Source organism: Antennarius striatus, chromosome 9 (assembly GCF_040054535.1).
Source record: "Antennarius striatus isolate MH-2024 chromosome 9, ASM4005453v1, whole genome shotgun sequence".
In the NCBI taxonomy this organism is placed as follows: domain Eukaryota; kingdom Metazoa; phylum Chordata; class Actinopteri; order Lophiiformes; family Antennariidae; genus Antennarius; species Antennarius striatus.
The window spans coordinates 6,922,410-6,938,682 of NC_090784.1; the positions used below are offsets into that span (position 1 = coordinate 6,922,410).

Consider the following 16,273-nt stretch of genomic DNA (forward strand, 5'->3'; position numbering starts at 1 on the left):
ACTAAACATATAGTTCTGAAATAAAAGCTCCACCTCTTGTACGCAGTTACACTATATTCCTTTAGACTGTTTAATGTTCACATTAGCTTAAAAAGACGCAATTATAAAATTGTCGCATTACCAGTTTGTGCAACAAACAAATAAATTCATTTTCATGTTCTTTTGTGGAAATTTTCTGATGCTGCTGATGTGAATGTGAATGTTAATGTGAAATTATGAAGTGATTCTGTAGCTGATGTTAATCAATCAAATGCATGAATGCTTTAATGTATAAATGTTACATTTATTCTACAAACACCTGATTCCCTTTTACAGAAACACACATTCTTGCATGTACCCTATCTACACACACACACACATACACACACAGACACACACACACACTGACACACACATACACATACAGACAATCCCCTCGGTAATCAAAGGCTATTAACTCCCGGTGCTTTCGCAACAAAACAGATGTAAGATTCATGAGTCCCCGCCTGTGACTGTTGTCTTTGCCACAGGCTAGTAAAGAAACAATTAGTGCAGAGCTGGCCTCACTGTCCGCCACAATCAATATTCACTGATGGTCTTCTAAGCCTATTGACCGAGTCCTGTCCCTCTCCCTGACCCCTCATCTGTAGCGGCCAACAGCAACTCAAGTCAACCTATCTGGGCCTCAGGAAAGGGTTAGCAGGTTAAACACAGCACAATTCATGCAAACAAGCATCTCTTCAAACTGTCTGCATTTGTGTGCAAGGGATGAATAGGAGAGTGGATGTGTGTAACAGTTAACCAGTAATTTAGCCTGATTTAAAGGTTTAAATTTGAGGGTGAACATCATACAAGTGGATTAAAATTAATTTGCATGTGTGGAGCACTTCAGAAAGAACAGAAAAAATGTACACCTCATTCATGAGTGTTCGTACTAAAAACATCACAAGACATGACTAAAAATATTTGCTCTCCTGTTAAAGATCGCAGCTGCATGGACGTCAGATCAGAGTCATTGTAATGGTTTGATTGTCTGAATACCTACAAATACATATTATTCTCAGCAGGTGGAAACACAATCAAATTTCTCTATAACATGCTAACTTTTTGCCAGACTTTGGAATAATTATAAAATTGGGCAACACGTTTCAAGATATGTCGCGTATTTCTGCTTCTCAATCTAAACCAACTGCAAGGGTTGTACATGAAACAGGTTCTAGGTCTATGTTCACATGTGTTTTTGAAGACAGTGTGTGCATGTTTGTGGCTTTTGCCAGAAGACTTACATACACCATCTTGTACCAATTATTTCACTTAACAGCAGCCTTAGTGGCACCGAGACAATCTGCTGATGTTACTGTAATTGTCTGAGTTTGTGTTTGTGTCCTGACAGAACCCTCCTCCTTCCTCATGAGTAAGAACATCTGGACCGGCCCTCTCTGCTGCGCCCCGGCCTGCTGTAACGAGCTTCTCCTCCACGCTGACTGCTACGGAGGAGGAAGAAGAGGACGGCGGTGACGATGGAAGGGAGACTAAGGTTGAGGCAGAGGGAGCAGAGCAGCTGTAAGGATAAAGGGGTGGGCAACGGCGAACAGGTGTCACTCCCACTCGCTCACTGACAGGCTGTCACCCTGACCCCCCACCCTGACCCCGCCGCCCCACCCAAACTCCCACACAGGGTAGCGGGGATAATGGTGCTTAGGAGAGTGCCCATCCCTCACCTGTTTCCAACCCCACGCCTACCTTCCTCCTCTTCCTCAGATGGCACCCGAGCCTCTGCTCAATCTGGCTCCCAGGCCCACAGATTGACATCGAAAACGTGCACATGTGCGCTCATTAGCAAACACCTGCACATATTCATAAGTGTACCAACATGAAAGGACTCATCCTCTTCATGTCCTGCTCTAATCTAACCTTTATCTACCAACTAATGCAGAAGCAAACTTAACATATGATTCAGTTATCATTATTAAGTTTAATGTCGTTTAGAGTTCATTTTGGTGAGAGAATGTAGAGGATCTCACAGCAACAAGAAACTAGAAGTAGCAGTTTGAGTGAGAGGGCTGCAGGCAAGTAAAGAATATGTAGTTGTTAAAACATATTTTATATAATTATTTTTTGATAAACTAATTTTGCAGTTTGTATTGTGTCCCTAAGTTATGGCAGTGTATTGTCTAGACTACTGTTAAAAAGTAAAAGTAAAAAACAAACCTCTAAAGACAAATAAAAACAATAATCTTCAGTCACTTATTCTTTCATGCTAGTTTACAAATGTTTAGTTCGTCTTTTGTTCAATGCTTCAGCCAACCGACCAAAACTACAGACCAGGCATACAAATCCTACTTTTAAGAAGCTTTAACCAAAAATTGTTTAACATTTTTGGTTGGAAATGTCATCCTGGTTTAATCACGGTTGCAAATCGCTAGAGAGTTCTATATTCTCTGTCCCATTCAGGAATCCAACCTCTGAGCATCCGTCCATAGTCTTCATCACCCTTGTCACCTAACAGTAATGTGGAGGGAAAGATGGAATGATGTGCTTGTGAGTGTGTGTGTGTGTGTGTGTGTGTGTGTGTGTGTGTGTGTGTGTGTGTGTGTGCGTAAGACGCCCCCCACCAAAAAACTCTCTGCCTTCATCTCTCCTCCACTTTCCTCTCCTCGTTGTCGTGGTGAGGAGGGCAGTAATTACTCTGGTGTCAGCATTGCTGGGTGTGACTCCTCCCCCAGCAAAGGGCGGTGGGCATCCATAACCCATCGTCCCGCCACAGGGTAAACGCCAGACCATCCATCACGCACTCACTTGACAAATACCTTCCATAATAGAAGTTTATTTTTATGGGAGGCTGAATCAAGGACTTTCCCATGCATACAAAAACGTGTCAGAATTATTTATGGCTGGTGCTGAGACGCACAATATGTCATATCAAAGTCCCATCCCGCTTGCCGGCGTTGCTGCAGCTGCCGGCGCTTGGCCTGTCGATATCTCTGCTCGCTATCAATAATGTGGAACACCGTTGCGATAAGCCTTGAGATTCTGAGGTCATATTTGACACACAAAAGCACACGCATGGAAGCTGACACACACACACACACACACACACGCATAAAAAGACAGACATTTCAAACTCCCATGATGACGTGCATAAATGTGCTTTTAAATGAAGACAAGCGTTTTAGTTTCCCCATATACATGAGGGGAACTCATAAACACACACACACACACACGCACCCACACACACACACGCGCGCAGAAAATAAAAACACACAGTTGAGAACATAATTCATGCCTGGGCCAATGTTCCCACTTGTGATTTTCTAAGCAGTGAAAACAAACATGTTTTTGCACGTGCACATAAAAACAAACGCCCCGTGAATCAAGTGTTTTTACCTTAATACTTTGTTTTCTTTACTCTCACTTCCTCTTGCAGAAGGAAACAATTACCCAAACAAAGATGTTCACAAAGCTGCACTTGACCTGCGGAGAGCAGGACCAAGATCATCATCTGTCAGTCAAAAAACGCCACCAAGGTCAAATGAAAACAGCACAGTTTAGAGAGGAGGGAGCGCCACGTTGTGTGTGTAGTATGTGACTGTATGTTCATTTGCTGTAAAATAATCTGACAGTACGTGAAAAAGGAAAACATAACAACTTAAAGGAAATCCCTGCACTGCGGCTAGCAAATCTGAGAGCTGTCAGTCAGCCTGACTGACAACCCCTTTCGCCCAGAGAAACTGCAATAAATTGGGTTTCCTGATAAGGCCCCGGCGTCACCAGAACGACGTCTGACCAAAAAAAAAAAAATGAAAAAGGAAAAATGAGCTGCTTTTCCGTAGGCCACTTGAGTGCTGTCAGTCAACGTGACTGACAGCCTCACATCCCGCCATTGGAGAGAGAGCAACGAGGGGAAAAATAGATTAATGCACAGAAAAAGGAGCGGTGAGGGAGGAGGAGGGAGGAGAAGAGAGACGGCATTAAGCCTGACTGAGAGAAAATGAATAAATATGATAAATATGATAATTGAAATGATGAGATTTTGGTACTTGGTATTGGATTCTGCTATGTACCCAGAAGGATTAGTCCTTCATTCACTGTCATTTTCAGCCTGTCTTTCCCCTACGCGCACATACATGCGCACACACACGCCAACACCCACACACATGCATACACACATGCAAACACACACACACACACACACACACACACACACACACACACACACACACACACACACACACACACACACACACACACACACACACACACACACACACAAAGTAACCACATATTTATGCAAAAGTTAGCACAACATGTAATATATAACTATATCTAATCCTAGCAGGTGGCTTTGTTGTATGTGTAAAACTCTGAGGTAGCAAAAGGTGATAAACCGAAAAGTAGCCATCTACAAACCAATGAAGTAAAAAAAAATATGGAAAAACAGCATCGGTAGCAGCAGGAGAACTTTGTCCTGTGAAGACAGAAGATGTATGGCTCAGGGGAGATAGTAGCAACAGTAAATGATTACCTTTTTACAAACTAGGCCTTTGTAATAAAATGCGTAGGGGGGAGTATTATCAATTCAGCCGCCCGGTGAAGATAGCATTTCTGAAGGCACAGCGAGGCTGATCACTATCTAGAGAGGAGTCTGAATCTGTATTCCTCCTTGCGAGTCCAGGAGGGAGAGGGTCTGAGACCTGTTTGTGTGTTGCACTGAGAGAGACATCCGTTAAGGCCTCTCATCCGTTAATGCCTGCAGGCCAAGTTGTGACACAACCCAGATCTATTTTCTTACACCCACAAACAGAAAGACATGCAAGACTGCGTGTGTGCATGCATTCGCAGAAACACATCAATCCATGTGAAATCTTTTTTACATGCAAACATACACACTTAGTCCTCCAGGCAAAGACCTACAAGACTGGAGATGAAGTTCTGCATGGATCTGTGCATGCATGTGTATCTTTGTACAGTATGTGTTAGATGTCTGAGAGACACGCTGACAGATGACATGCGCACACTCTCCCTCAAACAACACACTTGTCTGATAGCAGTGAAACAGAAGAAGAAGACAAAGCAGGAGAGACAACAGACAGACTGGCAAACAGATAGGGAGACAGATAGCATGGCAGATTCAGAGGCTAGCCAAGAGTCACATCACTCACACAAACACACCCGCCTGAATGGTGAGACACCATGCCACACAAACACGGCACCGGAGGAGAGGCAGCACTGAAATACTGAAAGAGCAGCGTTGGGCAGACGCTTAGAAAAAGATGTCAGTGAAGCCCAGGGCATTGAAGCAACAAGGGTTCTGTGACTGGACAATGATGTGACATGAAACATCTGTCCTTCACATGTGTGAGCATGCGTATCCATCACACACACAGTATACAGACACTGAATAAAAAAACAAAAAAACAAAAAAATAAACCCAATCACTCCCACTGAGAAGTGAGGTCATAATTTCCATTAGTAACTTTAATGGAAATTGTGACATAATGCTGATGACACCCTGATGAGGTCATTGATGATACCTCAGCGTGGGAGTGAAGACTGGAGAGAGAGCTTTAAAACTAGCGGACCTCTAGAAATAATTATGATTACTATAAATATATCACCTCAGTAGATCATTTTGAACATTTTTTTATTTTTCTTCACCGGGTCCTCACGTGATTAGTGTAGTCAAGTTTAGTTTTGTGGTAAAAAGAAACAGGCACTGTATGCTTTTTGGAGGTGGAAGGAAGCTGGAGAACCCAGATGGTACCCACGCAGACAGGAATTGAACCCACAGCCTTCTTGTTGTGAGTCAACAGCGTGACCCAGTGTGCCACCGTGCCGCCCTGGTACAACACTAAATCCCTGGGACACACCTTTAAGACAATACAGTTACAACTAATAGCAGTGTAAGATACTCATAGTCGTGGGAAAAGGAGCATTATCCCTTGAAATGACCCTTAAAATGTTTGTAAGCTGAAAATTAAATGTTTTATTTGGAATTCAAAGTGAGCTGGAATACAAGTGTAGGTGACTGACTTGAAACTGCTAGCGTGGCATTTACGGCTCTATTACTAAATTATCCTGGAATGAAAATATTTTTTGTTCTAAAATTGAAATGAGGAGTTGAAGCTTGTTTTGATATTCTCAAGTTACATATTTAAATAATCGTAAGTCAGTTTGATATTTTAAGACAGCTGCGGCTCTGCAGTCCTGAAATTATATTACATTACGGTCGTTTGGCAGAGGCTTTTATCCAAAGTGACTTACAACAACAAAGTAAGTGAATTAATAAAGTAATACAGACAGGTCCTCCAGGAAATCAGCCAGCTCATGCACAAACTGAGGAACCAACAGCTTCCCAAAACTCTGATCTGTAATTTCAAATGCTCTGTCCAGATCTTCATCTTAAACACACAGCACATAGCTATACCATAGAAACTACCCCTCTCTCCATCCTTATTCTCTTTTACCCCCTTTTTTCAGTAGGTGTCACAAGCGATTTCATGGCCTGTGCGTATGTGTGAATTTGCCACACCCCTTTTGAGTGCTAATTTACCCTTTTAGGTTTAATCTCCCCGAGAGTGGCTTTCTTCACCCTTTAATTAGGCTATGGGGAGTCGACACCAACACCAAACATGCACACTTAGACATCGAGACACACACGGCCATTTCTTGCAACTGAAGAATACACATACTGTACATACACACATCCACTAAAGTGGAGAAAGAGTCCCACATTTGAGACATGCTTTGCTAAGACAGTCCTCAACAGCCCTCGGTGGGCCTCCTTAACACTCTGGCTCCCCTAAGCTACACCAGTCAACTAGACAGGACATAGAAACAAGGTGGGGGGACAATGAAGGAAGAGCAGAAAGTTAGAGGACAGAAAGAGGCGCTGGTAGCAAAAGCATTCAAGTCTGAACTTTATCTGTTTCAAAACTTGTCAAGTTACAGCTGCGTTAACTCCCAGCAGATTTTTAAAAAACAGGTGGCAGCATGAAGGAGATGACTGAATTTTTGGGGGGTGGGGAAAATTTTTACATGCAAAATGGAAATAATCTCACAAAATGTTGGTGATATTTTGTCAATATGATGCACAACATTCCGTTGCTCATTTTATTATTAATTCTGTGACTCAGAGGGAAATATTACAATTCTTAAACATGGACCTCCACTCTCACTTCTCTGAGTGGTTCAGGAAATAAATTGAAAAATATGCAGGAGCCATTTTCACAGTAAAGGACATATGGGTGCCTGGCACACAAACCAGTGAGCTGTATCAATCAGACAGAAGATCCCTGCTCCTGGATTGTCACCCTAATTAATGTCCATCTTCAACTATGCACATATTCCTTGGAGCACCCAGTAACCGTGTTAACTTGGAACTCTTTTTCCCTTTTCTTCGTGTTCCCCGAACAGACCACAGATTTACACAAACAAAACTGGGCACTAAAGAGGGAAATACAATAACAGCAGGGCTGATAGTGGCTTGTTATGTTGGAAATAAGAGGCACTTAATTGGGGTCTGATAGTCTAATAGGCAGCTCCTCTGATTACCAACTCTGCACATTGGCTTAAATTAGCCCACTGATGAGCAGCCAGGGGATTCAATTATGCTGGGGGAGAAATAAGGGGCCCTAATAGGACACTGTATCAGGAAACATGGGATTGGGCAGGGCTAAAGCGCTGGTAATTGGTTGTTTAGTTGGGGAAAGTTGAGCCTGTTGGTAATTAGAGATGGCGAGACGTTTGTAGAGCCACCAAACAGATGACACACAGAGGCTAAAGAGGCAAAGGAGAAACACAAGGGTCCTTGGCAGAGTAAAGGAGCAAAGGTCAAGCTGGAGATGTAACAAGTGCACTTCAGCCAATGAGGACGTAGATCTGGGAAACATGTTGATACTATTGGAGCTGTGTTTACTCAGTAAAGGTCAAGATGGGGCAATCAGGGCTAGAAGTGATCAGCAGTCTGGCCTTGCCTTACAGTCTGTTATTTCTTTCAAGTTGTTAGCTGTAGCTGCTTTAACACAGGATATCTGAACTGAGGCAGGAGGAGGGATGAATTTTGAGAGCGGATGGTTATATATTCACTGTCTCATTCAGGAGCAGCCCTGTGCATGAGGATAGACCCCACACATCACTCACAAGATAGGAATACGTTCATGAAAGCCTGTTGCTGGCTAACAGACAGTAAACATGTTTCCTTTCATACTTGCATTAGAATGAAAAAAGTTATGTGATGTGACCAGATATAAAACATAATAACGTCTACATAATAACAAATACGTATGAAATAACTGGTGTAGTGACTGCTGGTAGGGCTATCCAATCTTCTAACTTGCTCTTTGATAACCAAATATGGATTTCTGAATGTTTGTCTGTGTCTACAGCTCTATTTAATATTCAATTATTCCTTAATGTGATCATCTTACATATACGCAGGACATAGATGTCGTAACTTCTCAGCATTTTTTCAGAGCAGTGCAACATAAGGAATTGCCAACATAAGGGTGCCATTTCCACACCATGGAGCATACATCAAGGGACATCAAGCTACCTTGAATCTTTCCAGAGGCCCAGACAGATGTGATGGTTGACTAAGTCTGTCAATGATGCTACACTTCCAGTCATTCACTGTGTGGAAAAAAATCTGTCTGCTCTGGCCCTAAGGTTGTAAAAGCAATGTAGACGTTAGTAAATTTAGAGCAGCCAGACTTCCTGCTTCTGTGTCTCCACCTTGATAGGAAAGGAAATGTCAGTTAGGCTTCTGAATGGCCACTAAACGGGTGAGAGGAGGACTGGCAGCAGGAAGACAGGAGGGGAACGAAGGAAGAGGATGAAACAAAAGGCCGTTTGTTGTGGCTGATGTGTGATAAATGCAGCCAGTTGGGGAGTTTTCACGCTCATTGGAGCAGGTCATTATTCAGGAATTGCTGCTTGCTCGGCCCAGACTAGCCTTGTATTGGTTTACTGAGTTGTATGAAACTGGGGGTGTGCGTTTTCCCTCAAAACCCCAGGAAACACACATGCACGGACGCACGCACGCACGCATGCACACACACACACACACACACACACACACACACACAAACACACACACACACAAACAACAACACACACATCCCTTGTCACTTGTCTCCTAAGACACACCAGCACCGAACATCTGCTTCTCAACCAAGACCACATGGAGACCAACTGTATAGAAAGATGTCGGTATTAAACACACAGCAACCAGAGTCCTATAAAGGGATATTTAGAGTTGGGCTGATTGGGTGAAAAGGTGTGTGTGTTCAGGTTGAGCCATTCTAGATGGGAGATGATCTGCACTAATGTCTGAACTTAACACCCAGATACTGGAATTGGTTTGCAAATATCTTTTAAAAAATAGATGTGATTACGAACATGAAATATTAACATGATAGGATAAACGACAAGTTAAAAAAAACTACAGATATTGTGCTTCCAATGTGAGATTGGGCTGATAAATTCAATTAAAAAGAATCATTTTTTTATTCTTTGCTGATATTAAAGCTTCTATTTTTATTGTCCTATTAAGCCTGTAAATCCTATATTGTTGACACTGTAAGATACAACTCCAAATAGCTCAATTTACACTGTCAACCTCAGCAGAATGAGGGCGTGTTAATCAGTTTTTACAATGCACTGAACAGTATGACTTTTTTCATTAATGCTCATCAAGTGAATGGAACATAAGGAAGGAGACACAAAGACGCAGGTTCATCACTAGCGCTGACGACTTGATGTCCTGTAGGTGTTTTTCAAAGAACTGTGATGCATTGTGTTTAGGGTTGGGGTTTTTTTTTTCTTCACAATTTCCCCCACATAGAAACGTGTCACTTATAACACATTGTTATTAGAAACAGATGTTGATTTTACTGCTGGTGTCTGTGGCTTCTTTCACAACGTCGACACAATGTCATATGTGCTGGGATACCAAGACACATCTGCAAGACATACACACCTGTCCTACACAATCCAACATGCCGTTGTATTACAATACACCAGTAAAACTCTTGATGAGCATGATGAACAGAAGGCAAAAGAGGTGGGCTGGGCTGGGCTGGGCTGGGGGGACGAGGAGACACACAGATGCATAACTTAAGTAAAAGCCATCCAAACTCATATTTGTTTACAGATTTGTTTAATAAGGAAAATATATGCAAACAAATGAATTAGCCTGTGGTTGTAACTGTATTAAGATCATCACTTACAAGGCCAGGTCTCCTCCAGCCCTTTACAGTACCCATCCATCAAGCATTATTAAGGAAAATAGAATCTGCATAAAGCAGCAACAATGCCTTGAAGTTTATTTGTTTTATCTTCTTAGGCAGTGAGCAGCGCAACAGAGTACTCCGTCGCTTTTAGCTAATTACAAAGCATTTGATCTCTGAGCCCTCAAGATGTGCAATTACAACTTTGCTAGAAAATTAGGAAAATAATTCACAATTAAAAATAGTGGGATGAGGATTCTCTGACAAAGTTAATAGTGACATCTCACCTATGTGTATGTGTATATGTATATAGGATATGGTTTTTGGTACCGAACAGGATAGGAGGTTGATTTAACAAACCAATTGCCCTGTAACCAAAGCTGACCTCATTGGAGAGAGCTCACAAAGATGAACAACCCCCTACCCAAGCCTTCTCCTATCACGACGTACTTGCAGCATTTTAACAAGAAAGAAAGTTCCAGTAGAGGGATAAATTAAAGTCAGAGGAACCTGTAGCTATCTATGCAAAGATCACACAGACACTGCCACTTCTTTCTGGCATATCTCTCTGCAGATCACAAGAGGAAGACAATTGTCATTACCATTTTATTAAAATGTGTCCTATCAGCAACATTTTCCCCTCACATATCTAACCCCCCCCCCCAAATTCTAATCATCATTCCCCTCCATCACTTGCTGGTTCTAATTCCCTCTCTTCCTTCACTTGCAAAGGACCTCTGCTTTCATCCCTGAGAAGGGCTTTAATTTGAAGTACAATGCTGAATAAAGAAGGGAAGACAGATAGAGAGAGAGACAGACACACAGAGAGATACAGAAAGACAAAGGAGCAGGGGAAATGTTCCGGTGTCAATCAATCCAGTGCGAGGGGCTGCAAGGGCCTGTGACTGGGGTGCGTTTGATCTGTGTCTTTCAAAGGGGGAACAGTGGAAGGGCCATCACAGACTATTTGCCTCTTGCTGCTGGCCGTGGTGCCACTCTGACAGAGAGCAATCACAAGCAGGTTAATTCAACATCTACCTTTGTAATCTTTTTCCCCTGTCTCTTTCTTTTGGTCTTGTTCTGTCTACTTAGATGAAATAATGTTCGGCGACCATTTCCCACCTCCTAGTTCCCACTGTTGAAGGAGGGAGAGAGCATACGTGTACTTCCAAACTCCTTTCAACCCACCTGTACTCTGGATTGCTTTGGTTTGGGGCGCCAGTGGCTCAGCGGTAGAGCAGAAGTCTTCAGACCAGACATCGAACAGACATCGGCGGTTCGAATCCGACTCCCGCCAGACATCCTCGGAGCGTGAGCTGACAGTGGGAGGTGCTAGCTCACCTCCAGGCCACTGTCGAGGCGCCCTTGAGCAAGGTGCCGTCCCCCCCACAAGCTGCTCATTTGGGGTGCACCCCAAAGTCGTGACCCTTCGCTCTGCCTCCCCATGTACTAACAATTGTACTAACCGCATGCCTACAAGCCCCTAGTGTGTGTTGTGTTTGTTCAGGGGCCTGTACACAACTTTTTATGCATGGTTTGATACATATACGCATGTAAAAAAGAGTGTAAAGATAATTTCCCCGTAGGAGATCAATAAAGGTGACTTATTAGGGGGGAGAGGGTTACTGATTTTCCTCAAGTTCCTAGAGTGTCTTATTTTCATGCCACTAACATGAACCAAACTGTTGCACAAACTGTAAATCAGAGTGGGATTAGGCTTTTTCTGATCCGGAAATAAATAAAGCAAAATTAGAATGCTATAATAATGAGCTGACTTTTCTGATCTGATTAATTTCATGGAAAAATTAGTACAGGTTTCCTCACAATGACTGAAACACAACATCCAGACTACCGTACTGGTGGCATTTGCTAAGAAAACTGATTCCCACAATACTGTCAGCTGCAGGTGTGTAGAAACAGTCTGATCACAACAGCTAAGAGTATGTAACAATACCATTGTTGTGGCATTAAAAATATATCTTTATTCGCTTGGTAAAACTGTTTTATTTTCAGATGGCTTAACAGGAGAAGAGAGCCACAAGGCACCAAAATCTAACTGTGAGACATACTATGTTCTCCAAAGGTCGCCATGCAAAAGGACAAATAGAGGTGAGGGAAATTGAGGGGTGAAAGTTAAAGATGTGTAAAAGTGCGGTCGGGGCTCAGGTGAGAGGGTACAGAGAATATGAAGCACGGACGTGTTTGTAAGGGTAAGTGAAGGTAGAAATGTTCTATAGGGAGGTTAGGACATGGAAGTCAAGGAGATCAGAGGTAAAAGTCAGTCCTTGAATCTAAGGAGTAGTATTTACACAAGAATGAGCCTGTTTGACAAATTCAGTGAAATAAACTTTTTTAGTGTCAGCACAAAGACACAACTCAGACCTATTCATTTTCAGTCGGAAATGAACTACAGGACCACCAGAATGCAACCACTTTCCAGTTATGTTCCTGCCTGGCCTTTCTCACGTGGAGCTTCCCTCCAACTCTGGTTCTTTTCTTTAAGGTCAAAGGGATAACAGGATAAAGGCTGTCCTCTCTGCTCCCCTGAAGGACAAGCACTCTGCCGATTGGATTTGGTGGCCTTCAAGGACAAAGGAAGAACACTGGGATACAAAAGAACCAATAGAGGAGGAACAAGATTTCATCTGTCTCTATGGCCTGAGTGATTGGCACAGATGGACAGAGAAGTAATCTGAGTGCTGCGTCTTTGTGGCTGGGTGCCCTCCTTCAGCGTTGAATGGCAAGACTCGGTCCAGCAACAAAAACACACTCAAAGATTCTACAAGATCTGACCTCTGAGGAATAATAGGAGTCCAGGCAAAGTCGCAGGAGCAGGAAGGTGATTTAATACAGTCAAATGATGTGAAATGTTGATTTGTGTGTGTGTGTGTGTGTGTGTGTGTGTGTGCGTGCATGCGTGTGTGTGTGCGTGCGTGCATGCGTGTGTGTGAGAGTATACATTGGACAACAAGCACATTGATTGAATATAGCAAGGGCTCTAACTGTTTTCATAGAAAATAATCTGGACATTAATGAAATTAATATTAGTATTTTCCTCACTTCCATGTAAATGCCCTGAGGACAGGTAGCTAAAGGGATAGTCCATGGATTTGCCAACATACCTCCGTAAAGTCAAGACTCAAAGTAACAAATTTAACAAGTATCAAGGATACCAGTGCATCCTTGTGTCCTTATGGAGCCTAGACGAGTGATTTTTGTCTGTGAAGGGGATGACAAATTTTTTTGGAGTCCCTTTGAAATCACCTTCCCAAGGAAAGAAAAGAAAAACTTGATCCATAGTAAAATCTACACATTATTTTTAAGGTGCAAAAACTAGTTGTAGTTAATATATGTACAAAGTTTGGTGAAGGTAGCATTTTTACTTTTGCAGATAAGTTTCAGACAAGATGCTCGTCTTTAAGAGTCACATAAAACGTGTTTCCACTGAAACAACAAAACATTTAATTTGTAGGGAATTCAACACCTCAAAAGGCAATGCTACTTATGGGTAATATATGTGAAATGTTTGATGAAAATAGTTAATAGAAAGATATGCCCCAGCCAAATAATAATAATAAAATGATGATAAAAAAATATAGACTGGAAATGAAAGGAAGGACCATAAGACCCACCATTTTTATGATGGGAGAATAACAATAAAGGTACAACCGATAAAGCCAGACATACAGAAAGAGACATCCCAACTTTCAGAATCTAGTATGAGTAAAACTCTGGAAACACTAAATCCCACACATCCCATAATGCAACTCATTTGCATCTTTTATTAGACCTCCCCAGCTGGATCTTTCAAATTCCACACCAACGGTTTGTGATGCAGGTTTTCATCAATATGACATCATCTGGGTTATTTTATCAAAGTAGAAAGCTCCTTCCAGACATGGAGACATTATGCCAACTTTATACCAGCTGAGTGGTTCTTCCCCTGAGCGCCGAACTGATCTTTAGAGGAGCATTGTTTTTACATTCAGTTGATCCAGTGGAGCTCCTCAGCACCCAACAGAACAAATCCTTGCTAACAGTGGGCAGCTCCCACATGTTTAGTAATAGTTCAACAAGATATTCCTGTAAATAAGCCTACATCACCAATGACGTTCAAACTCAATATCCAGAGCTGTCTTTCAGGCAGTTATATGTAAATGAAAACACATGTTGTATAAATATCAAACTTCTGACATGATTTCTTTTGCATGTGGGCCAAGTATTTTATGATGCCGGTGTTCATTCTTAGACTTGAACCCAGTTTTCTTACCACTCAAATAGATTCTCTGAATCTGGACGCTTTGTGAAACAAACCAATTAGACTTAAAAAACTTTTTCTTCATTACTTCCTCAAGCGCAAGAATTACGATGTGTTACCTGCATGTAGGTAGGCCAGGTCTGGATTCTCAATATCAGAGTGATGTTCCTTCAGATGGTTGCGGAAGTCCATGGGAGAGTTGGTGGCATAGATACATTTGGGACAGTTGTACATCTTAACACCTTCATGTTTTCCTGTATGGAGAATATGCTTTCGGATGTTCTCAGCACAATTGGATCTATGGAGGACAAACAAAAAGGAAAAGGCCTCATTTTAGTTAGAATGAATAAAAGACATATTGTGAGCTCAAAGCATGACAGCAAAATGGGAGAAAACACAATATGATCAATTTGTGATGTTCTCAAGAACATTGTATTTTGTTCCAATGAGAAAATACAATCACATACATGCACACATGAAAAAAAAAAGATGTTTCAACAAAATCTCAAAGAATCAAATGCACACACACATCTTGGTGAACTAGCCAACAACTACCAAACAACTAAAGATGACAAAAAATATTAACATGCTACAAATCCTTTAATATTCTGTCTTGCTCTGACATATCTCAGATATTTTCTTTCTTTACAGTTGTTCAGGTTGAATGTGTAATGTGCTGGGAGCACTGGCTGAAGGCTCCTGGAACAATGGATACAGAGGCCTACTGAGCATGTTAGAGATACGTCTAAAGACATCCATTATGCATTATTTATCTTTAGAGATTGCATGAAAGGTGAATGCCGTGTGCGCGCGCACGCGTGCGTGCGTGTGTGTGTCAGTGAAACCTTGTGTGTGTTTGGGCTGGTCAGATAGGGCAGGCCAGGAGTGAGCTACTGCAGGGTGTAGGATGTAATGATGTCAGCTCAGAGAGTCACACACAACCCTGTCCTGATTAATGATGCTGCCTGACCTGCTCCCAGGCTCTATCTAAACCTGTCCACACACACAGACACACAGACACACAGACACACACACACACACACACACACACACACACACACACACACACGAGAAGACAAACATGCACAAACAGCACATACATACATACATAGACATAAGCACACCTTCTCTTATGGCAACATAAAAACTGTAATTTCTGACTTAACTACACAGTGAAAATATTCATACGCGAGTTAAAAACAACCATGAACGTATACAAATGCACGTGCACACACACACACACACACACACATGTACACAGACACAATGCATCATGCAAGCAAGCATGTGCAGTGTAGAACAGTTTCATACACACACACACACACACACACACACACACACACACACACACACACACACACACACACACACACCATCATGCGTTGATGGATGGGGCACTCGGGCTCAGTTTGGACCTGACATTCTCGGACAGTATAATACGCAATTACTCTCCCTTATCACCTTGGCCGGGACAATAAAGCCTCACAGTGCCATAGCTCACGCCAGCCAAGGAGAGAATTTGTTTTCACTTTTGCAGAGACACCTCCCTCCATCATGGGGCCACAGTCCAGCCCAGTTTCAGTGGGGCCTAAAAAAAAACTGAGCAGTCCCTCTGTGGGTTCTGCTCACGCAGTATGAAACACAACGTAGTACATGTTGTAAATGCTGGTAAGAAGCCAGATCACTACACAAAACTAAAGAGTTGAGGTGACTCATCTGCTGCCTGATCACTGAAGAATGCAACACCGTGTATAATAAAGACATCCAAGTGTGACTGCTTTTACTGTTCCTATGTGCCAGAGAGGCT

General features: G+C 42.3%; 1 protein-coding gene across 1 annotated transcript in view; it reads right to left on the bottom strand.

Annotated features, from left to right (window-relative positions):
* znf407 (zinc finger protein 407) overlaps positions 1–16,273 on the bottom strand; it is a 141,572-nt gene that overhangs the window by 25,457 nt on the left and 99,842 nt on the right. The window contains exon 9 of the mRNA XM_068324074.1: positions 14,586–14,764. Within this exon, the coding sequence (XP_068180175.1) occupies positions 14,586–14,764 (179 nt within the window). The remainder of the gene's footprint in view (positions 1–14,585; positions 14,765–16,273) is intronic.